The following is a 23,434-nucleotide window of genomic DNA, read 5'->3' on the forward strand; positions in this document are numbered from 1 at the left end:
GCGCGTAGAAGAAGAGCAGCGCGCAGCCGGGCAGCACGAAGCCCAGGCCCGTGGAGGTGAGGCTGAGCCCCGCCGCCCACAGGTGCTCAGTGTCCGGCGACGCCACGGACGCGAAGCTTGCGCTGCACTGGATCGTCGTCGTCGTCGTCGCCATCGCCATCGTCATCATCGTGGCGTCGGACATCGTCCTGTAGGACTCGTCCATCTCCTGTCCGTCGCTGTTGTAGCTGTAGTCCGTTTCGTTGCGACTGACATCGCCGTTGGGGTGTTCCACGGCGGACACGCCGCTGAAGATGATCGAGGGCAGCGAAGCGACGAGGGCGCTCAGCCAGATGACCGCGCAGCGTCGCAGCGCGGTCCTCCTGCCGCGCGGGCTCCCGGCGGGCCGCGAGCAGACGACGGCCTCGTAGCGGTCCAGGCTGAGGCAGGTGAGGCAGAAGATGCTCGCGTACATGTTGAGCATGACCACGCAGCTGCTGAGGGTGCAGAGGAAGCCCCCGAAGGGCCAGTGGTAGCCCAGGGCCGTGTAGGCGGCCCAGAGGGGCAGCGTGAGCACGAACACGAGGTCGGCGGAGGCGAGGCTGGCGATGTAGAGATCCGTGTTGCGCTTGCGCGTCTTGAGGCGCGCGATGGTCCACACCACGAGGCCGTTGCCCACGAGGCCGCACACGAACACCAGCGAGTAGACGATGGGGATGAGCGTCGGCGTGACGTTCCACTCGCTGTAGTCGCACTCCGCGGCGGCGGTGGTCGTGGTGGCGGTGTCGTTGAGATTTGTGAAGTCGGTGGGGGTGACGGCACCCCCATGATCCGACTCCAAGGATGATGGATCCATGAGAGGTGGAGGCGAGAGGTGGGAGATGCGGAGAGATGGGATGGTGGGGGGAGGTGGAGAGAGGTTGAAATCAGAGAGAAGCTGATCAAAGAATGACTTCAATGAGATGCAGGGAGACGCGAAGTGGAGAGTGGTGGAGAAGATTGAGTCGTGGAGTGGTGTGGCTATTGAGAGGGTGTCAGAGAGGATGCTGCGGAGGATGGAGACAAGAGGGAGTCGGGGAGCGCGTGGGAGGATGCTGATTAAGAGACACAGAGCTAGAGAGAGGATTTAGGGAGAGGGTTTTGGAGAGCGTTGAGGGATGAAGAGTAGGAGGCACCGTCGTGACAGATAGAGAGATAGATAAACCGAGCCGGGAAGGGGAGTTCTGGAAATCGTGCAGAAGATGATAAGTGGATGGCCAGAGGAGAGAGAGAGAGGTGGTGTCAAGGAGAGAGCGTGCGGAGAGTTCGGGAAGAGTGAAAGAGGAGGATGCCAAACTTCCACGGATGCCGTTCGCTTCCTCTCCGCTCACCTCCCGTGGGATCTCACTGCTCGCTCCTCCTTCCCTCCCCTCTCCACCTCTCACCCCTCTCCTCTTCCTCCTCCTCCTCGTCGTCTTCTCTTCTCTTTGCTCTCTCCTCGGTCAATGAGACGCAGCTTTAAACGTCGACGCACCGAGCGCGCGTGACACTGCGAGCGTGAACGCGCGTGACACTGAAGCACCGAGGGCGCGTGACACTGAGCGAGACGCGATGCGTTGGTGTGGCCGCCTCCACGACAAACCGAGTGCGTGGCACGCGGAGGCTATCGCCGGCAGATCTGTTCCCTTCTTCCCTCTTAAAATCAGTCCTTCCCCAATCCAATACCAACTCGCAGCTGGTATGGACCAGGAGGCGAGGAGAGGGGGGCCTGGGTTGGGGGGGGGGATGGGCGTGGGGCGGCAGCGGGTGGGATGGGTTGTGTGTGTGTGGGGTGGGGGTGTAATGGGTCCTTGTGTAGAAGCCGGTAGGGGAGGAAGGTGGGTGCGGGAGAATGGTTCTGTGGAGTCGGGGGAAGAGTTCGATTGGCACGTGGTGGTGGTGGTGGGTGGTGGTGGTGGATGTTGTGGGTGGTGGTGGGGGTTGGGGGGGGGGTGTCAGGATAATGGGAGGAGGTTAATGATGGAGGTGAATCCATGTGCCCAGTAACGAGTTCATTTCCGAAGCCGCGCGCTATCCGCGCCATCGCTTAGTGTGAGTGACCCCCAGGGGAGGGTGGGAGGGGGGGTGGGGGGAGACTCCCACCTATGCCCGCACAGTGACGTCCTGCTCGCTGGCTTTCTCACTGATTGATGGGAGGAGAGGTCATGGAACGGGGAGGGGCGGGTTAAGGGGAGGGGCGAGATTGGAGGAAGGGGGAAGTGGGGGGGGGAGAGGTTTTGGTTGGGGCTATTCAACTTTCGGTGTTTCAAATTCAACCCCGTCCGATTGAAAGTGCAAGTTATGGGATTAATAACAGCTCCAAAAGGCAACCGCAGGCCAGTCCAACATCGCTTTGCGTCTCTCCGCCGCGAGGCGGCCTCTCCACGTCTTTCCGGGCAGAATCAGAATCTGTATTTAGATTTCAGGAGGAATCCGAAGAGCTATAAAGCTCTTTTTTCCCCACAGATGTTCCAGCAGGAGCACGGGGTCAGAACGTTGCACTAACAAAAAAAACGATGCAAAAACACGATGGGAGTGCAGAGTATTTGAAAGGTAAAACAAAAACATCGCTTAATAAAACATACAAATACAACTGAACAATGGTTTATTTTAACTTGTTTTTTTTAGAAGCGACTTGGCCACACATGATGGTTCCCCTTCGCGAGCCGTGCCGGCCTTCATAGGTGCTACTCTCTAACAGCACTTGCCCTAAGAGTCTGTTAAGGCTATACGGGGGATCTTTGTATTTGTGTCGCTGTGTATCGTTTGTGTCTGTCCGTCTGTGCCTGCGCACCTGTCGAATCGACCTCAAATGAGTACCCCGTGTGACGGTGTCAACGTCATTGGGGGAAACAAAGACGGCCGGGCGTGGTGTGCTGGCCACCCCTTGTGTGCCGTGCCGACCTTCGTAGCTGCTCGCTCACAACACTTGCCCTCAAAAGTCCGCTAAAGCCTACACGGGCGGAGCTTTGCACGCCTCAATGCTATATCATTCGTAACCGGACTAAAATTTACACACCATTATCTCAACACAAAGGCCCCGGACAGCACAGCGGTGGATTATTGAATGCATCTGTGAGCAGCTGCGAGTGTTTCACTCAAGTGGCCCCCCGGGACACGTGCTGAGAATGGAGCCCGAGTCCACAGAGACGACCTCCCTACCACGGTTGGACACCTGGCGACGGCACCGTTCGAGACCAACTAAAGACCATGGGGAGGTGGGGGGCCCTGTCTTGGGGGGGGGGGGGCTGTCTTGGGGTGCAGCAGAGAAAGCTGCTAAAGACCGCCCGTCACGGCGTGGGCTTGTTGAGGCCTTGTGCTCCACAGGGAGCGAGGAGGAGTACGTCAGTCAGTGACAAAGACCCCGGGCTACCGATGTGTGCCAGAGTTGGCAGCACGGCAAGTGGATTATTGAATGCGTCTGTGAGGAGCTGCGATTGTTTCGCCCGCGCGAGTGCCGTGCCGGGTTTTATATTTTTACGATCTCTTCCCCCGCACCCCTCCTCCTCCTGCTCCTGCTTCCACCCTCCCACTCGAAACTCTCATTTAGGGGATTTTACAACAACAGTAGCAAAAAACGTTTCAACGTGTTGCCAACTCTGACTGAAACTGCTATTGCGGGGAATTTTAATTTTGAGTCAATAAAAAATATATGAATTAAAAAACTGTCCTCTTATTAAATTCTTCCCGGATTGCGTTCAACAGTTACCGGGAGACCGATGCTAATACCAGTCGACATTCCCGGCCAATCCGGAAGGGTTTGCACCACACAGACTGACACGGGCTCACAGACAGACACGCGAACAGACAGACACGGACCCACAGACAGACACATGGACACACAGACAGACACACGGACCCACAGACAGACACACGGACACACAGACAGACACACGGACACACAGACAGGCACGGGCTCACAGACAGACACACGGACCCACAGACAGACACGGCGATTTTGCAAGGCTAAGGTGTACCTTGACACCACGTGAAGTGTCTCAGGCTCGCTGGCAGGAGGCCACGGGACAGACCTATGAGTGCTGTTGGCTACATACGGTGCGAAAGAAGTTCACCATGTATACATACAGGGAGGGGCCATGGGTTGACTTGACGGCGGTGACTGGGCGATGCACCACCACCCTGTGCTCCCCACTGTGCCATCTCGCTGCTTTTTAGCCGCCCGGCACTCCGCTCGTTGTTGTGAGCGTGGTTCCTCTGCCCTGCGCTGTAATCGAAGGGCGCATTACCTCCAACTGCCCAAGCAGCGTCCTTCACGAGCCTCCCCCACGGACACACGGACCCACAGACAGACAAATGGACACTTCCTGCATCCCCGTCTCGTTTTATTCATCGGATCGGCCGCTGCTTCATGTCACAGCCATCGATCGCTCACGTCAACCAATCAGCGCAGAGGAGCACCCATCAATCACTGCAGTACATGCATACTGTACAAATGCGTATATATTGCAGGCCTATAGCTGTGCGCGTTTGGGGGATGGCGGTGGGGGTGAGATGGGATGGGTATGGGCTAGAAAAGTTAATCACAGTCCAATTCCCACCGTCAATTAAGCCTCGGTCACGTGACCAATGGTTAATTGCACTGAGGAGCGGGGAAGGGCTAGGAGGGGGAGGGGCGGGGCGCGGTGGAGGCGAGATGTGGAGGCGCGTAAATCCATCATCACAAATCGGCGTTTATGTTCATAACAAATATCCCGAGCAACAATACACACATATAGCCAAGAAGCGAATTCTAAATAACGGCAGGCACCCCACGCGTCCTTTGGACGTCACCTTACGTCCGTCCCTCCCTCCCTCGGAACGCAAAATCCAGCCAGCGAAACTTGTTTCTAATCAAGTGTACCGTCGGAATGAAAATGTGAAATGCATCTCAAACTGCGGGGGGACTGTGATCCTTCATTACGTTGGCAGTGGTGCACGAGCGCAAACAATACAGACGTCAGGAACACAGTGACCCTGAAGAGGAAGACAATATGGAATAGGCGACGTTTCGAGGAATTATGGCATTTATGTGCTATGAAGAAGAGTCATTGCTCTTTAGGCCACACGGTGCTTTGGATTCGTAATTATATTGACTGTTGGGTTAGATCGTGTATGGGTATCATGCCAATGTTTAGCTATAGCAGTGTTCGACAACCAATATAGAACTGTAAACCAGAGGTGGGACAAAGTCATTGTTATGCAAGTCCAAGTCGAGTCGCAAGTCATCAAATTCATGACTCGAGTCTGACTCGAGTCCAATTCACATGACTCGAGTCCACATCTCAGAGGTGGGACAAAGTCATTGTTATGCAAGTCCAAGTCGAGTCGCAAGTCATCAAATTCATGACTCGAGTCTGACTCGAGTCCAAGTCACATGACTCGAGTCCACATTTCATAGGTGGGACAAAGTCATTGTTATGCAAGTCCAAGTCGAGTCGCAAGTCATCAAATTCATGACTCGAGTCTGACTCGAGTCCAAGTCACATGACTCGAGTCCACACTTCTGCTGTAAACTATGTTCATGTTGCAAGGTCTCGTGACCCACTGAGCGACGTCGCTTCTTTTCAGAAGCGACGTGGCCACAAATGATAGCTCAGTGCAGTGGCTCATTCATGTGGAAATTTACAGCAGCCTGCCAAATACGATGAACGGGTGATGTTTCTAAATGTGTGTGTGGGGGGGGGGGAAACCCCGAGGAACCGGAGAAAAACCCACACGACCACGGGAAGAGAGAGAAACGCAACCTCCAAATATATAGCAGCAAGCGTCAGGGTCGGAATCGAACCCACGACCTCCTGTACACCAGGCGAGTAAGTTAACATCTCATAGCCACCGAGGAATGTTGAAAAAAGAGCTAAAATGTTCACAGTTTTGTCCGACGTTTCGCTGGATATCACATCGAGCATCGGCAGGCGTGAACAGCAGCTCGGCTCTCGCGTGAACGAGCTTGGCAGTGTCATCGACGATTGTGTTGAAGTTTGTTGTTTTTATACCGACAACAACAAAAATAAGTGTCGATTTCAATTCTTCGATTGTTTGACTGAATTCTCACAAGTGTCGAAGATAATGGAGTTCAGTCGGAGAGACGTGTTCGTCGTCACGTGACACACTCGCTAATAATTTCTTCTTAGCGCCTCCGATTGGCTGCCACCACCGCTGCAGGTGGAGCAAGGCAGGTGAGCCCGGAACACGGGTGAGTGGGAAAGGTGAGTGGGGTGGGTGGAGCAGGTGGGGTGAGCCGGAGTGGGGCGGGTGGAGCGGGTTCAAGGTGTTCTCAAGTGATGAGCAGCGACGCTTTGTTTTGCATAGCAGTGGCACAACGAACCAACGTAACGACAACGCTTCTATGGGACAGTCTTTCCTAGCGTGTGGCAGTGCGCGTGTGTGTCGGTGTATCTCAGTGTGAGTCTGTGTGTGTCTGTGTGTGTGGGGAGTGTGTAGCGAGCTACGAAACCGGCGAGCCGAGTTCGATTCCCGCTCACGGCAGGCACCGGTGACGATTATCTGAATCGGTCCTGGGCCTCAGCTAGGTCGATTCAGCCTCAAATGGGCAAGCTAGTACGGTGTGGAGTAAAATTAAAAAAAAACATCAGCACTGGGTGCTGACCACCCGTCCCCTCGTGTGCCATGTCGGTCTTAAGAGGTGCTTGCTAGCAGCACTTGCCCCAAAAATCTGTTAAAGGCTACTTGGGGAATCTTTGTCTTGTGTGCCAGTGTGTATCGTAAGCCTCGACCGGGTCACATAAAGCAGAGGCGGCCGCTTGGGGAGGACGTGGCGAGATATTTTTTGCGATGGATTTTATTTATTTACAGAAGTTAATTAATTAAAATCACAATGCATTCCGAGAAATCCATGACCTCCTTCCCTTTCGCAGCGCCCGACTTTGGAATGTCCTTTTGACCAAGCTTAATATTCCACTTTTACCTTCTCGAGCCACGGATTAAATCTGTCACGATTGCGATCGCTATAACCCGTGGATTTGTGTTTTTTTACTTTTATTTTTAAAGAACTATGCTATTGTGTATCCTGATTTACAGAAAGTTCTGGCTTGAGTGGCGTGTAAATGAAGTCGACCTGTCACATTCACTCCAGGCAAAGGACATCTGATTTTCTCCAGGATAAACACAGACACTCTGATTCTCTATCTCCACTGCAGACCGTCTTGCGCTGTGGTCACTCCTTGGAATTGAGCCGCTTAGCTCCACGGAGCCTTGGCAGCTGGAGGAAATAAAGCCTGGAGTCTGAAAGAATCGATCCCGATTCCACACGAATAGCAATGCAAACTCAACAAGTCTTAATGCAAGCGGATACAAATTCCGCTTTACGGCGGGAACGAAAGCACGTCATCAAAAGTCAAAGCCGGTGGGTTCCCTTGACGCGTCTCTCCTGGTCACAGTTCACCACCCCACCTGAGCCCGTGGTGGACATTCCACGTTACTACGACCGGGGCCGGGACATCCGAGCCGAGAGCGCGAGAGTTCACGTCCGTGTCACCGCGTTACTTATCGCCACGAAGGGGCGACTCGTGCTGGAATCGAGTCGGACTTTTGCGCAAGTCCGACGTTTCGGTCTCCGTGTGCGCGCGCGCGCCCGGCGGCGCCAGGAAGCGGCCGCAGCACAAAGCGGCGACGGCGTCGCTCGCGTTCGACTCCTTGGCGGCGCCGCCGCCGCACGCGTCGGGGGTGTCGGATCGGGACGAGGGCTCGTCGCGAGACGCCGTCGCGGCGCCGGATCCTCCCGCCGAGCTGACCTGCGCGGCCATGAGCGCCTCGAGGGTGGCGCAGCGCAGCACCCCCAGGCACGTGGACCTGAAGTGCGGGTCGAAGTAGGCGTAGAGGAAGGGGTTGAGGCAGCTGTTCACGTAGGCGAGGCTCACCGTGTAGGGCAGCCCCACGAAAATGAAACGCTCCAGCCCGCAGCGCGTGGGCAGCACGCCGAAGTGAACGAGCGCGTTCGTGACCTTCACCGCGTGGAAGGGCAGCCAGCAGACGGTGAAGGTGAGCACGAGGTTGAAGATGGTCCTCAGCAGCCGGCGACGCTTGTCGCTCTCCCTGCGCACGTGCGTGAAGTGGTTCTGGATTTTGGCCATGATGCACGCGTAGCAGTAGATCATCACCACCTCGGGCAGCACGAAGCTCGCCGACGTGTGGAAGAGGCCCGCCATGGCGTTCCACCAGTCGGGAGACATCTCCCCGTTGCTGCCCAGCGAGGAGTACTCCACCACGCACACCACTCGGCCGCCGCTCGCGCCGTAGCCGTCGTCGTCGTCGTAGCTGACGTCGTCGGCGTCGGCGCGATCTTCGGCGATGGTCTTGGTGGTGGCCAGCGCGGCCGTGAACAGCGCCATGAGCGACGAGAAAGTCCAGACGCCGGCGAGCAGAGCCTTGGTCACGCGCGCCGTGCGGAACGAGTGGGACCTCAGCGAGCAGACGACGGCCACGTAGCGGTCGAGGCTGAGGCAGGTGAGGCAGAAGATGCTCGCGTACATGTTGAGCATGGACACGCAGCTGCTGAGGGTGCAGAGGAAGCCCCCGAAGGGCCAGTGGTAGTCCAGGGCCGTGTAGGCGGCCCAGAGGGGCAGCGTGAGCACGAACACGAGGTCGGCGGAGGCGAGGCTGGCGATGTAGAGATCCGTGTTGCGCTTGCGCGTCTTGAGGCGCGCGATGGTCCACACCACGAGGCCGTTGCCCACGAGGCCGCACACGAACACCAGCGAGTAGACGATGGGGATGAGCGTCGGCGTGACGTTCCACTCGCTGTAGTCGCATTCCGTGCCCACGGTGTCGTAGCCGTAGTTGTAGTCGTAGGGGAAGCCGCTACTCGTGTGGTTGGAACTCCCGGACGCGGTACTCGTCTCGTTGAACGATGATGATGACGAAGGTGATGCCGATGGTGATAGTGGTGCTGATGATGTTGGGGAGGTCGAGTGCAACTCCGGGTGTTGATATGTCACCGGGAGGCTGCTGGCACTGCCGCTGCTGATGCTGCTGCCGCTGGTGATGCTGATGGTGAGGGCGGTGACGAGGACGACCGAGACGATATCCATTTGTGTGTGCGGGGAGTGGGGGTCTCTAGCAAAGATGGGGCTCAGTTGGAGCGGCAGGGTCCGCTCGTACGACGAGAGCTGTGGCGTGGGGATGGGGGGGGGGGGGTCCGTGTCGCTGAAGTCGCCGCACGGCACTCGCCTCGGATGCTGCTGCCGCTGCTGTTTATATCAACGTCCGTGTCGCCTTCGCAAGGTCCCCAGGGCACCTCGCATCTACGCACAACGCTCCAGGTGTTCAAGAAGGAGGGTCAGCGCCCCCCCCCCCCCCCACAAAGCTCCCTTCCTCGATTCCCAGCGTGCAGCTCCCAAACAGAGTGGGGTGGGTGGGTGGAGATCTTACAAAACACAACAACAGCAACGCAACAGCAACGCAACAACAACACAGAACGACGCAACAAACCAACACAACAACACCACAACAACAAGAACACGACACCAGAACAACAACAACACAACAACAACAACAGAACAACAACAGCACCACAGCACGCGCGCTCACGAATGGACCGCGCGCATGAAACAAGAGGCGAGTTTGCGGGCAACTCAGATGAGGAGGAGGAGGAGGACTCCGGCGAAACGAAACGCTCGCCCTAATTTATTCCGCTGGGAATAGCGGCGGAGATGTGTGACTGTTATCGCGACTCATTGCATGGAGCCAGTGACCGCAGGCCCTATGAGTGAGATTACGGTCACGGGGTCGAGTGTTAGGGGTAGGGGTGGAGGAGATGGGGGGGAGGGTTAAGCAGCATGAGTCGTGTTTGGAGTTTACGCTTTGGGGTTTGGAGGGGGGTTGACTGGTGGAGGGGATTATTATTATTTTTTAAACGAAATTATTTGGAAATTCTAATATTGTTACGAAACCCCAACTGCCGCTACTGTTAACGTCACGAGCTCTTTGATGTGATGATGATGCTGCTGCTGTTGCTGTTAATGATGGTGGTGATGCGTTGACTAATTTCTTTTACTGTAAATAGCCGTGCTGGTTTCGTGATAAGTCGTTGGTGGTGGTGGTGGCGAGTATTATTATTCACGTTAGCCTTCGGAAAAGTCAAGACTCACACATTATCCCGAGATTTATATATTTATATACGCATGTGAATTATGGCCTGTTGCCACCCTCTGCCACTCCACTGCTGGATGAAGGCCTCCCGCCACGGCGCGTCGGACTTGGTAGGTTGTTTTGGTCATACTTCACCATTGCCGGTCAGTTGGGGATTGGTGAAGGGGGCTCGCACGCAAGGAGAAGGCTCATCACATATCACTCGCCACGTGGCATTGACCGTTGCTCGGAATATAACTCCGGTAGAATATCGGCCTAACCTTGCACGCTGGCCATTCGTCCTGAGCAGTTGATCCCACCAAATGCGACGTATACCCATGTATACTATTGGTTCGACAGAGGCAGGCAATTTAAGACACTCGCCCACTGCTTTCATTACCGCGCCGGGAGAATTAAAACTATTAAACTTTTATTTAATTTTGCCAGGTAAGACCCCGCTGAGCTACGATGTAGATATTTTTCAGAAGCGACCCGGCTGTCACAAATGATAGCAGCTCAACGAAGTGGCTTCTTGTCACGTGGACATGTAAATTGTCACGTGGACATTTAAAGCAACAGCCAAATAATCTCTACGCGTGTTTCTAAACGTGAAGGGTATAACGACGCCACCACGGGGAAAGAGACAACACAAACCCCAAATATACAACAGGCGTCAGGGTCGGGATCGAACCCACGACCTCCTGTATACCAGGCGAGGTCGTGAAAACCTACGCCACCGTACCAGCGATCTCTGCATTGAAAGTCCAGTGTGCTGACCATATCACCCACAGCAGCAGCATCATCCCCTCGTTGTGATACTGCAATGTAGGAGGAGGAGGCTTCGACTTGTTTGGGGCACAGGTCAAGGGGTCAATACATTAGGAGGTCAATACGGCCAATGTAATGAAGCACAGTCGTTACGCAGCATTACCTCGTGTATAAGGGAGTTGAGGTGCTACGTGGTCCAGGGTGTGGTACCACATCGGGGACTGCAGGAATGAGTCTCTCGACTCACGGTACTGAACGTGGACACCAACAGCACCACTTGAGTGGACAAAGCCCCGGCCCTCCAGCTGTCGTGGGTGGCACGTGGAGTGTGATGAGCGGGCAGACACGTGGCTGTCAGCTCAGGGCAGTTAACGGAGTTAAGGGCAGATACAAGGGGTGAGAGGGAAGGTCAGGCAGTGAAGGGAGTTGTTGAAAGGCAGTTAATGTCGTTCAGTGAGTTGAATGGAGGATAAAATGGGGTGCCACCAGTCCCTTACCTCTGTAGAGTGTTTTGCTTGGGCACAAATAGAAAGATTCCCCCATAGCCTTAACAGACTGTTGGGGCAAGTGCTGTTAGCGAGCACCTATGAAGGCCGGAACGGCACACGAGGGGGTGGGTGGCCAACACCACGCCCGGCCGCCTTTGTCACCCCAGTGGCGATGTTTACACATTTGAGGCTGAGTCGACCTAGGGGAGGAGGCTCAGGACTGGTTCAAATAATCGTCAGTGATATTGGCCGTGAGCGGGAATCGAACTCGGTCGCCAGGTTCGTAGCGCAGCGTAGCGCTAACCACTACACCACCACTCCCACGCGTACAGACATACAGACATACACACACGCACGCGCACGACTTCACAAATGAAAGTCAGGACGTTTCATCTCAATTCCTTTCTCGTGGTCAGAAATTTAAACATTTTATATCGAACCATCGTGGTTTAATAAACAAAAGCCGCAACAGCCGTACGACTGCGATAGTATTTATATTTTTTTAAGAACTGGAATACGGTCAAACCCCTCTTGGCGACGGAAATTGCCTGCACGAAACCGAGTTTAGCAAATACCCGTTAAAGGTTTAATTAGCTCCGATGGCATCTAAAGTTACCTTTTGTCACCCAAAAAAACGTACTCGTCTAATATTTAAACGATGGATATTAAATACGTAAAAATATTACCAACATTATAAACACATACTGTTGAAAGAAACGTGGTCAATCGATGCATTAATTAATATTGACTGTACCCACAACAGCCCGTCGTTAACCGGGGAATGTTCGGTAAGTGAACACTTCAGGCTCATACGGAGACACTACACTACTATACACTACACTATACACTACACTATACACTACACTATACACTACACTACTACACTATACACTACTATACACTACACTATGCACTACTATACACTCACTACACTATGCACCACTATACACTACACTATGCACTACTATACACTACACTATGCACTACTATACACTACACTATGCACTACTATACACTCCTATACACTACACTATGCACTACTATACACTACTATACACTACACTATGCACTACTATACACTACACTATGCACTACTATACACTATACTATACACTACTATACACTACACTATGCACTACTATACACTACACTATGCACTACTATACACTACTATACACTACACTATGCACTACTATACACTACACTATACACTACACTATGCACTACTATACACTACTATACACTACTATACACTACACTATACACTACACTATACACTACACTATACACTACACTATACACTACTATACACTACACTATACACTACACTATACTACACTACTATACACTACACTATACACTACACTATACACTACACTATGCACTACACTATGCACTACACTATACACTACACTATGCACTACTATACACTACTATACACTACACTATACACTATACACTACACTATGCACTACACTATGCACTACACTATACTACACGTTGGGCTCTATTAAGGCCCGTCGTTACGCCATTAATCGTGAACAGGGGTGTTCGTGATGATGGGTTCTACAATATGGCCTTAAAAGTAAAAATATATATCATTTGCAACGTTTCGGGCAATGGACCTTCTATATCTGCGACGAAGCGAGCATGTGCCACGCAGAAGGGTCATCGCCCGAAACGACGCCTAGTCTGTAGTTTTCCTTTCCGAGGCGACACATCCAGAGTTCTCGTCGCCTTCAAAGTTGTGAGACTGCCGTTGTTGAGTGTGCCTGTGCACCAGTGCCAACGCAGCACCCAGCCGTGTGGCGATGGCAGTGGCAGGGGCTGTGGTGGACAGCGGGGAGCGGTGCAGCGATCGTCTCCAGCAACAGAACCACTCAATTGTATTTGCTGGCGAAAGGTCGGACTTCAGATTGTAAATGTTGCGGCTTGGCTCTCCAACACAACGGTGTGGCTGGAATAGAGACAAATTGGCCACGTTCTGTTTACGTGACAACCCTTACTAGTTGGCTGTGTCGGGTGGTGGCGGGTTTAACGACACTTGTATATATTTACGTGATCGAACCCAAACAACCTGTACCTTGCATGATATTGGTCGTGTTATACAGCCACCCCTGTTGTGTTGTACTGTAAACCTATGTGCTGTCACCTACACAACCCCCCCCCCCCCAGCTGTCCAGCCTGGTGTGGTATGGTCAGAATAACCCCCTCGACCCGCAGCAGTGCGTGGAGATGCCTTGCGGTCTATCCAGCAGCAGATTGGCCAAAAGGGGCCTGTTGGTGTACAGGCTGGTCCAGATGTCTTGTGACCCCCCCCTCCCACCAATTAATTTACCCCGAATAATTTTCTTCGTCCTTTGCATACTCATTTCTGTTTTTAATAAACCGAGTATTTATTTTTATTTTAGAAAGTATTCCGTTTTAGAGAATTTGATGGGGGGGGGGGGGGTCTCAAGACATCTGGACCACACTACCCAGCGCCGGGGCCACGTGACGGACCCTGGCCCTGTCGTGAGTTCGCGTGCCCACCGCGACCTCACGTGCCTCGGCGCGGACATTGCAGCTGCAGACTCGCCCAAGTGCATCGCGCAAACCACTGCGTCACACGTCACACTCACCACGACATTGTTTGTACCAAATAATAATATGAAAACAGTGCAGGCCATGAAATAACACGTTTCAAGCAACGCACGGAAACATGCGCAAAAAACACCCGGCCTTTTACGCGTTATTCCAACCACATCGGCATAAGAGACATTTCTAAGGGTGAGCTTAATACAAGGGGGCCCTTAAAAGAAGGCAGAAAGAGCGTCTTTAAAGTCGTTGCTGGTTAAGAAGTGGGTGAGATGGTGGGATGAGGGGTTGCGCCAAGGCCGTAGCCATAGTCAACATTGGGGGGACCAAATCTTTCCTGGGGGTCCCCCCCCTAGAAAAAAAATCTAAATTTGAAAATGATTTTCCTGCCTAAAATAAAAAAAAAATTCACTAACACATGGGATAGAATTTTTATTTAATTTTTTACAATAATGTCTAATAGTGTATTGTATTATATTGCTCCATTTTTTTCTTTTTACCTTTTATTGTTTAATTGTATGTAATGGCAGAGATTAGGGATTAATAAAGTACAACCATAACCACAATCATATAAACATAAATCTATTTTATAGCAATATATATTATTTAATTCCAGCCTTAGGTTGTGCACAGATTGTGTCAAACTGACTCCAATGATAACCGGCCCACACATCTCACAATCCTCAATGTGAAATTGCGGTTTCGTTTGCTAAGCGACACCCGATTTGTAAAGCACAAAGGGCGTGGGAGGGTGGACATTTGTTGTAAGTTGTTAGTAACACAAATACTGGATCATAAAAAGCATCAACATCTTAGATTATCATTCTTAAAGTGTGGTCATCATTCCCCAATCAGCATTATCAATCATCACCGTAATAATCATCTACATCCTTCGGTTATTCCCTCTATTAAATACACTTTGCATACTGGATTCTTTAATGCCTATTCAATTAAAAAAGAAATCCTTCAATTATTTTGCGCCAATCATAATCTTTATCATCATCCTTTATTTATTATGAATCATCAGAAATGTTCTATTAATTCCCGAATAAAGATCACCATCTCTCATGATCCTGTGATGCAACAATCCACATCAGTTTTTTCAAAGATTCATTATTGATGTCTAAATATTGAAGACGCTGCATTAACATCACTTTGTAATGTTTACGACCAAATAACACCGAAGTTCCAGCCGCCTGGGTGCATCTTCAACATCATCAGCATCTTTCAAAGGACCGAGTGTCTTCATTAAGAGAACAGATACGCCTAGTCCCGATGTCACGATCATCATCATCATCATTATTACACGCTTTTATTTAACTCTGTCTGTTGTATCCTCAACTCTGTCTGTTGTCCTATCCTCAAATATTGTAACTCAATTTTAACCCACTTCCCAATGTCGTATCGACTGAAAACTTGGTATACGTATGTCATACTAGTGACACTACTATATTCTATCATTAAAAGTAAAAATATATATTTTTAAGCAATCTTTTTGAAATCTTATGTTTCGGCTTGGGTCTAATTGTCCACGCTCAACTAACGTTGGCTGTAAATCACCACAGTCCTTACGTTATGGCAAGCTTTGGGGCCACTTCCTGGAGTCGTGTAGATCTGCCATTACTCGTACGGTACAATTCCTGAAAGTGTGTTTTTTTAAAGTTTTTTTTTATTACTTATTTTCTCACAAGAACACGTTTGTTGTTACGCATCGATGTAAGTTTGTGCAATCGTAATTGCGCGCGGGCATTCGCTGCGGTGTCGGAGGCGGCTGGTGGAGGATGATGATAATTGTTGGTTCACTGGGTCATCTTGGGACACGGGAGGAAGAGTGGCAGAGAGGAGAAATAAAAGGAGAGTCACGGTGATATCTGCCTTGAGTTGGAGCGAGAGTCGAGCAGAGAGTGAGAGAGACCAGAGATAAATTACGGAAAGGTAAGTTTGCGTTACGTACACAACTACATAACAACATTCTTCTTGTAAAAGCGAGTCAATCCCAAGACTGGCCTCGGATTTCACTTGCGACTTGTGTTGTGGGCATCTTCATTGCTGTATCAGTGAGCAGTGGCACGGTGGCTTACGGGATGCACTATGAATCTAGCTACCTGAGTTCTATTCCAAACGCTGTCAACAATTATCACCATCATATACTGAACTACATTCTATCACGAGACACGGATCCAGGCGTGTTTATTTTTGTTGTTGTTGCGAAAAACCAGTGAGCAGGTCCGACTTCTCCGAGACTCGCAGTAGGGAATGCTTTGTTAAACACTTGCCGATGGTTTGCTTGGCGTTGTGGGCACGAGTCATCGTGGTCACGAGAAGTTTACCGGTTACCCCGACCCCAGCAAATCGATCAAACGAAGCGACGAAGCGTGGACACTCGATTTAAGATTTGACGAACATTAGATAAAGTAGAAGCATCTATACTCTTAGGTTTTTTCGGTAAAGTCACGTAGGTAAAAAATTAAAAATAAGTAATAAAAATAATAGAAATAATAAAGAAATAAAATAATAAATCACGATGTTTCGGAGGCAACACAAGGCTCCGTCATCAGGTGGGACCGTCACAGCTAAATTTTATTATTTATCATTTATTTTTACCTAGAATTAGAAGCATCTCGTGGTTATTTATGTTGACGCTGGCATTAAAACGTTTAGATTGATTATATTATTTAAGTTATTGCATCTTATTATTTAGATGTATTTTTCCTGTGGGGCCACCTCGAGTTACCGCTCTCCAGTATCCTGCGTGAAAAATGGCCTAAGTTTTGCCCAATCGTGGCCAGCTGGTTCAGAAAGTTAATCAATATAATACATAATACAGTCATTCCCCCTTTAACACCGGAGATACGTTTTTGAACAATGCCGGGTTAATCGAAATACACGTTGAGCGCAGCTATTTCCTCATAAGCAATGTAACAATATAGTTTGGCGATATACGGTGTACCCACACATAGTAAGGCGGGATATCATTCGTACCGATTCCGCACTGCTCAGAAACCGCGTTATAACGGCGCGCGTTCCGCGTTATAGCAGTAATTCCTGTACTTTATGTACTGCCATGTCTAGTTTACAAATGTTGAAAGAATCCAACCTTCAAGTCCAAGGTGATGAGTTACAGGTGTGCACCACCAAATGTATCTTAATATATCCCTTACATGATGACGACATTGGTGGCAAGGTGTTCCATATGTCTTACGATTATTATGACGATCTCTCTCAGGAGTCTACAGAATCACTATTCCCATCAGAATGACCGCCACCACCCATCTACCCAGCTCCCTCTTCTCTCAGAAACCACAGTCCAACTGGAACTCCACTGATTGGGATTCGCCGTTGATCACCTATAGCACGGAGGAGCCGTCAGAAATCTCCAAACGCAATACTTTCAAGTACGCGTCCATAACCATCTACACCATCATCTTTATCTTGGGTAGCGTCGGCAACTTCTTGGTCATCTGGATTCTGGGCTTCAAGATGAAGCGCACGGTGGCGACCCTCTTCTTCCTGCACCTGTCCATCGCCGACTTCATCTTGGTGATGCAGATCCCCGTGGTCATTGCCCACGGGGCCATAGACGACCACTGGGCGATGGGAACGGCCATGTGCAAGCTGATCTCGTTCGGTAACTTCGTGAACATGAACGCCAGCGTCTACTTCTTGACGCTCATCAGCGTCGACCGCTACGCCGCTCTGCTGCACCCCGTGTCCTCGCTGCCCCTGCGTCGCCTGCGCTTGGCCCGGTGGCTCTGCCTGGCCGTGTGGCTCCTCGCCCTGCTGCTGAGTCTCCCGTCTCTCATCTTCCGCACGACGATTGAGGACAGCGGCGTCATATTCTGCTACAATGGCTACGGTGACAGCTTCGAAGAGCAGACGTGGAACATCACGGCCGTGAACATTTGTCGGGTTGTCCTGGGATTCGCTCTTCCGTACGCCGTCATGATCTTCTGCTACTGTCGCATCGGGGCGAGGCTGCGGCGCAGAGACAAGACGCGTCGCGGCAACTCGCTCAGAATCATCGTGTCCGTGGTCGTGGCCTTCGTCGTCTGCTGGGCGCCGTACCACGCCATCGGAATGCTGGAAGCCGCCTCCTACATTCAATACTATTATGAGATGTTTAAGACGTCACAAAAAGCCCTTCCTGTGGTGGCGGGTCTAGTGTACTTCAACAGCTGCATCAACCCAATCCTCTACGTGTTCAGCGGCTCGCATCTCAAAACCCAGTTCAGGCGCTCGCTCGTCGCCGCCATCGAGAACGCGTTCAGAGACCACGAGACGTTGGATTCTGGGCAGGACAGCGGGAGCGGATCCAAGGCGCAGTCGCGGGATGTCACCAACCTCAGCAGCAACCTCAGCAGCAACACCAGTTGCAACCTGGAGGGCAGCCACGGTCACGTGGCGACTGTTGCCGTGGTGCATGAGGCGCAGGTGTAGGGGTGGCCACGGGGAGGAGGGCGCGACACGCGCCCGTGAGAGGACGCGCGCGTCACGAGACCGCGGAGAGGAGGGAAGAGTGGGCGAGCGGTGCACGGGGTGGCGGAGTGGGGGGAGCGTGGGAGGGCAGGAGGCTGGTGGAGCGAAGGTGAGAAGAGATGCTATGTGCGGACGAGAGAGAATGCAGAGAGACGAGAAGAGAAACGCGTCTTCTGGGCCTGGTTCAGTCATCGCCGGATGATTGCCCGTGGTTCTTCTGAGCCCCGTGAGAAAAAACGAGAGATACCTGAGTGAGAGCAACGATGAGGTGAAGAGAGGAGGGGACATTTGAAGGAGGCAGGAGATTGTAGGCGAAGAGAGGGGAGCGGTGCTTGGTCTTGATGGCGCGTAATTATCTGCGAGCTTATCGCTTCATGAAGCAGTCCCCCTCCATAACCTCCTTCCATTCCCCATTCTCATCCCTCCCCTCGCCCCTCCACTCCTTCCCGTACCTCCCTCCATCGCAGTCACTCATTCCTCATCCCTTGCACGCCCCTGCTTTCCACAGCGTTATTTTATTACACCGTGTCTTTTTAAACTATGTTACCTGTACCGCTTAAAATGCTCATTTCTCCAGAGAGTAAAGATTGATTTATTATATCTTTTAACAATGCTTTGCAATTATGTGTTAACCTAGCCCGACCTTTGTACCAAATGACCCGCACATTGGAGGCAAACGAAACGTCGGACTCTCGTGACAAAACGAAGAGCTTAAGTGTTGCTTTGATTTGTTACGCGGATGAAGTTCCCGTTTCGCCAGTCGTGCGGCTATTTAACACGTGAGATCCGTGGCGCTGCGTGAACGCAGCGGCAACAACAAACACAAGAGACAACAACAATGACATTGCACAGAAAGTGTACAGCAGGGTCCTTAAGGAATGTTGCACGACTAACAAACACGATAACAATTTTTAACGGTTGTTAACGAATCACACGAGAATGTAAAAAATAAAATCTTCAAATATGTTTTTTTCATTCGCTCAAAATTCAAACGACCACAAAATTATCATGAGTTCAAATATATCTGTAAAAATTTACTAACATGAAAAAAATATCTGAGGTCTAAGCGAGGCGCTGGCGGGTTGGCATCACCCCAGAGTGGGGGTGAATGTACAAGACGAGTGTGTGGGCGAGTGTGAGGGGTGCGCTGAAGGGATATTCAGTTTAACACGCAGCAGGCTTTCACGACCGATATCATCCATAATAGAGGTCTTTTGGGTTAGATTGCGTAAATATTGAAATGTGTCGTTAAAACCCGCCTCCACCCGACACAGCTAACTGGTAAGGGTTGTCACGTAAACAAAACGTGTCCACTTCGTCACTAGTACAGCACACCGGTGTGTTGGAGAGCCAAACCGCAACATTTACAATCTGAGTCCGACGTTTCGCCAGTAATTACAACTAGCTTCATCAGGCGACAGCCACAGTTGTTCTGTATTATGAATGAAGCGATATTGATAAATCAAAACCACTGGGTGCCCCAGTATAATAGCCGTATTGCTAACATTGCATTTAACATTGAAATACCAAAGTGTTTAAACTATGCTGGGTTTCCACTACCCAAGATACATTGGATATTAAATTGACACAAGGTGCCTACGAGACCCTGTCCTTTGCGCAGCCAATGTTCATGAAATATCCCGTGTGTCTTGGGTCCACTAACTTCCTGTACACCGATTGTGCTTTGTGTTGCGTTATTTTGAAAAAAATAAAACGTCATTGTTTAAAAATGTCGAGAGTAAACATTTTTTTTATTTCTGGGTCAAAAGGAAATACAAGCAAGGGCATCATGGTCTGAGGACTTTATCATGAAACACAGCAGCTGGAGCACTTGTACGAATCTGAGATCTAGGTGAGCTGGCGGGGGTTTGAGGTGTTGCGTACCAAGGGTGTCGAGTCGGACCAGGCTATGCTCACTGGCCCGCACCGATCTGACACCCTCATTGTGAAATTCCTGTTTCGTGTCCGTAAGCGACACCAACTGGTGAAGCACAACCGGGGGAAGGATACTGCTGTGAATTGTGAGCGACACAAATAAATACTTGACCGTGAAACAGCATCGTTATCCTCACTTTAAGTTTTAATTCGTAAACGCGTCGTCATCAAGATCATCCAAAAGGACTGTCTCCGTGAAGAGAAAACCTTCACCTCATCTCGATGTCACGATCATTATTATCATTTCCTTCACAAGAACACGTTTGTTGCAAACGTGTTTAGTTTCACTTTCAGGAATCGTCATTGCGCGCGAGCATCCGCTGCGGTATCGGAGGCAGATGGTGTTTGATGATAATTTGTGGTGCGGTGGGAAATCACGGAGAGTGGAGGACACGAGAGGAAGAGTCGAGAGAGAGGAGAAAGAAGAGGAAAGTAACAGTGGTATCTGCCTTGAGTTGGAGCGAGAGTCGAGCAGAAAGAGAGAGAGACGACAGAGACATTACCGAAAGGTAAGTTTCAGTTACGTACCCACCTGCATACACTTTTATATTTTTAAGCGAGTCAATCTCTGACTTGGCGAAGACCTGCATATGCTGTGTCGCTCGCGGGGATTGTTTGACCATACTTCACCGCACTGGTCAATGTGAGGTGAAGAGATGGTGGCCAGGACTGGCTCACATATCACTGCGACTTGTGTTGCTTGTTATATGTTTTATTGCTGTTAGCAGCGAGCGGTGGCACGGTGGCTCACGCGATGCACGATGAATCCAGCCACCTGAGTTCGATTCCAAGCCACGGCCAACTGCAGTGATGGACAATAGCTGAACCGGTCCACCCTCCTCTGATAGTGAATTGACGACGCGCTATAAACTATCTAAACACTGCATTGAGACAGGCCATTATTTTTGTATCTATTTTTTTGCTTTATATTCAAGAAAACGAGACCACACGGAGAGAACGATTTACTTAGACGTGGGGATAATGCTCAAAGGTCAGTATAAAGGATAACATTTTCTGCACCGTCATCTCCTGCCCACCCTGCGCACCAGCGGGTTTGGGAGTTTTACAAATCTCGACATGGTCCTCCGACCCTTCGCTTCCAGGTGATGAGTTACAGGTGTGCACCACCACAAGTCCCTTAATATATCCCTTACATGATGATGACATCGATTATGATGGAGATCTAGGGCAAGGTGATCGATATTTCTAACGATAATTATTATGATCTTCCTCAGGAGTCCACAGCATCACTATTCCCATCAGAATGACCGCCACCACCCATCTACCCAGCTCCCTCTTCTCTCTGAAACCACAGTCCAACTGGAACTCCACTGATTGGGATTCGCCGTTGATCACCAACAGCACGGAGGAGCTATCGGAAATCTCCACCAATCTCAATAATTTCAAGTACGTGTCCATAACCGTCTACACCATCATCGTCATCTTGGGTAGCGTCGGCAACTTCTTGGTCATCTGGATCCTGGGCTTCAAGATGAAGCGCACGGTGGTGACCCTCTTCTTCCTGCACCTGTCCATCGCCGACTTCATCTTCATGCTGCAGATGTCCTTGCTTGTTGTTGAAGAGGCCATGGACGGGCACTGGGCGATGGGCACGGCCATGTGCAAGCTGATCTCGTTTGGTCTCTTCGTGAACGCGAACGCCAGCGTCTACTTCTTGACGCTCATCAGCGTCGACCGCTACGCCGCTCTGCTGCACCCCGTGTCCTCGCTGCCCCTGCGTCGCCTGCACTTGGCCCGGTGGCTCTGCCTGGCCGTGTGGCTCCTCTCCCTCCTGCTGAGCCTGCCGCCTCTCATCTTCAGCACAACAGCAGATGACAATGGCATGATAGTCTGCTTTGACGACTACAGTGAAAACCGAGATGAGGAGTTGCGGCACATCATGGCCGTGAACATCTGTCGGTTTGTCCTGGGCTTCGCTCTTCCGTACGCCGTCATGATCTTCTGCTACTGTCGCATCGGGGCGAAACTGCAGCGTATAGACAAGACGCGTCGCGGCAACTCGCTCAGAATCATCGTGTCAGTGGTCGTGGCCTTCTTCGTCTGCTGGGCGCCGTACCACGCCATCGGACTGCTGGAGACCACATATTTTCATGAAAATAATGAGATTCACCCCGTGGCAGAAATGGCATTGTTAATTGTTGATTATCTTATGTGCTTCAACAGCTGCATCAACCCGATCCTCTATGTGTTGAGCGGCTCGCATCTCAAAACCCAGTTCAGGCGCTCGCTCGTCGCCGCCATCGAGAACGCGTTCAGAGACCACGAGCACTTGGATTTGGGGCAGGACAGCGGGAGTGGACCCAGGGCGCAGTCGCGGGATGTCATCAACCTCAGCACCAAGCTCAGCAGCAACACCAGTGGCAACCTGGAGGGCAGCCACGGTCACGTGGCGACCGTTGCCGTGGTGCAGGAGGCGCAGGTGTAGGGGTGGCCACGGGGAGGAGGACGCGACACGCGCCCGTGAGAGGACGAGCGCGTCACGAGACCGCGGAGAGGAGGGAAGAGTGGGCGAGCGGTGCATGGGGTGGCGGAGTGGAGAGGCGGAGTGGGGGAAGAGTGGTAGGGCAGGGGACTGATGGAGCGAAGGTGAGAAGAGATGATAGGAGGGGACGCGAGAAAGCGGAGAGACGAGAAGAGAAACGCGTCTTCTGGGCCTGGTCGAGGTGGCTCCACTTGCTGTGAGGTTTGCTTCACAGCAGCCGGCACCCGTACAGAGGCGGTTCAAGCATCGCCAGATAATTGTCCGTGGTTCATTTGACCCTTCTGAGAAAAGAGGAGATGTTCATAGTTCAAAGCAGAGGAGATTAAAATGTATTTCTTGAGAACTGCTTTTTGTATCTAGTTTGTTGTCCTTCCCCCGCACCACTGATTTAGCACGGTTGGCGACGTACAGTGCGAAAGAAGTTCAACATACATACAGAGGAAATGTGAAGAAGAGAGGAGATAGTCGGCGAGGAGAGGGTCGTGTAGTGGTGCTTGGTCTTGATGGTGCGTAATAATATAGGAGCTCATCGCTTCATGTAGCAGCCCCCCTCAACCTTCTATTCCTCTCTTAAAGCCTCACCTCTTCCCCATTCCCCATTCTC

The 23,434-nt window shown here is 51.2% G+C and overlaps 4 protein-coding genes across 4 annotated transcripts in view; 2 read left to right on the forward strand and 2 right to left on the reverse strand.

The window, feature by feature from the left end:
- LOC144933014 (apelin receptor A-like) overlaps positions 1-835 on the reverse strand; it is a 1,284-nt gene extending 449 nt beyond the window's left edge. Inside the window, exon 1 of the mRNA XM_078857443.1 lies at positions 1-835. This exon is cut by the window's left edge and continues 449 nt beyond it. Within this exon, the coding sequence (XP_078713569.1) occupies positions 1-835 (835 nt within the window).
- A 3,556-nt stretch (positions 836-4,391) lies between these two features.
- On the reverse strand, positions 4,392-11,071 carry LOC144932886 (apelin receptor A-like). Its single transcript, XM_078857275.1, has 2 exons — positions 11,015-11,071; positions 4,392-9,257 (listed from the first exon to the last, which is right to left on the reverse strand). The coding sequence occupies exon 2, from the start codon at positions 9,042-9,044 to the stop codon at positions 7,497-7,499; it is 1,548 nt and encodes a 515-aa protein (XP_078713401.1). The 5' UTR covers positions 9,045-9,257; positions 11,015-11,071; the 3' UTR covers positions 4,392-7,496.
- Positions 11,072-17,171: 6,100 nt separating this feature from the next.
- On the forward strand, positions 17,172-18,353 carry LOC144932887 (C3a anaphylatoxin chemotactic receptor-like). The gene has a single exon (XM_078857276.1). The coding sequence runs from the start codon at positions 17,172-17,174 to the stop codon at positions 18,351-18,353; it is 1,182 nt and encodes a 393-aa protein (XP_078713402.1).
- A 3,238-nt stretch (positions 18,354-21,591) lies between these two features.
- LOC144932888 (formyl peptide receptor-related sequence 4-like) lies at positions 21,592-22,773 on the forward strand. The gene has a single exon (XM_078857277.1). The coding sequence runs from the start codon at positions 21,592-21,594 to the stop codon at positions 22,771-22,773; it is 1,182 nt and encodes a 393-aa protein (XP_078713403.1).
- Positions 22,774-23,434: the final 661 nt, after the last annotated feature.

The sequence above is a fragment of the Lampetra fluviatilis genome, chromosome 6 (genome assembly GCF_964198595.1).
Source record: "Lampetra fluviatilis chromosome 6, kcLamFluv1.1, whole genome shotgun sequence".
Taxonomy (NCBI): domain Eukaryota; kingdom Metazoa; phylum Chordata; class Hyperoartia; order Petromyzontiformes; family Petromyzontidae; genus Lampetra; species Lampetra fluviatilis.

Excerpts from the sequence above, each read along its gene's own strand:
- LOC144932887 (XM_078857276.1), top strand. The coding sequence starts at position 17,172 with ATGACCGCCACCACCCATCTACCCAGCTCCCTCTTCTCTCAGAAACCA.
- LOC144932888 (XM_078857277.1), top strand. The coding sequence starts at position 21,592 with ATGACCGCCACCACCCATCTACCCAGCTCCCTCTTCTCTCTGAAACCA.
- LOC144932886 (XM_078857275.1), bottom strand. The coding sequence starts at position 9,044 with ATGGATATCGTCTCGGTCGTCCTCGTCACCGCCCTCACCATCAGCATC.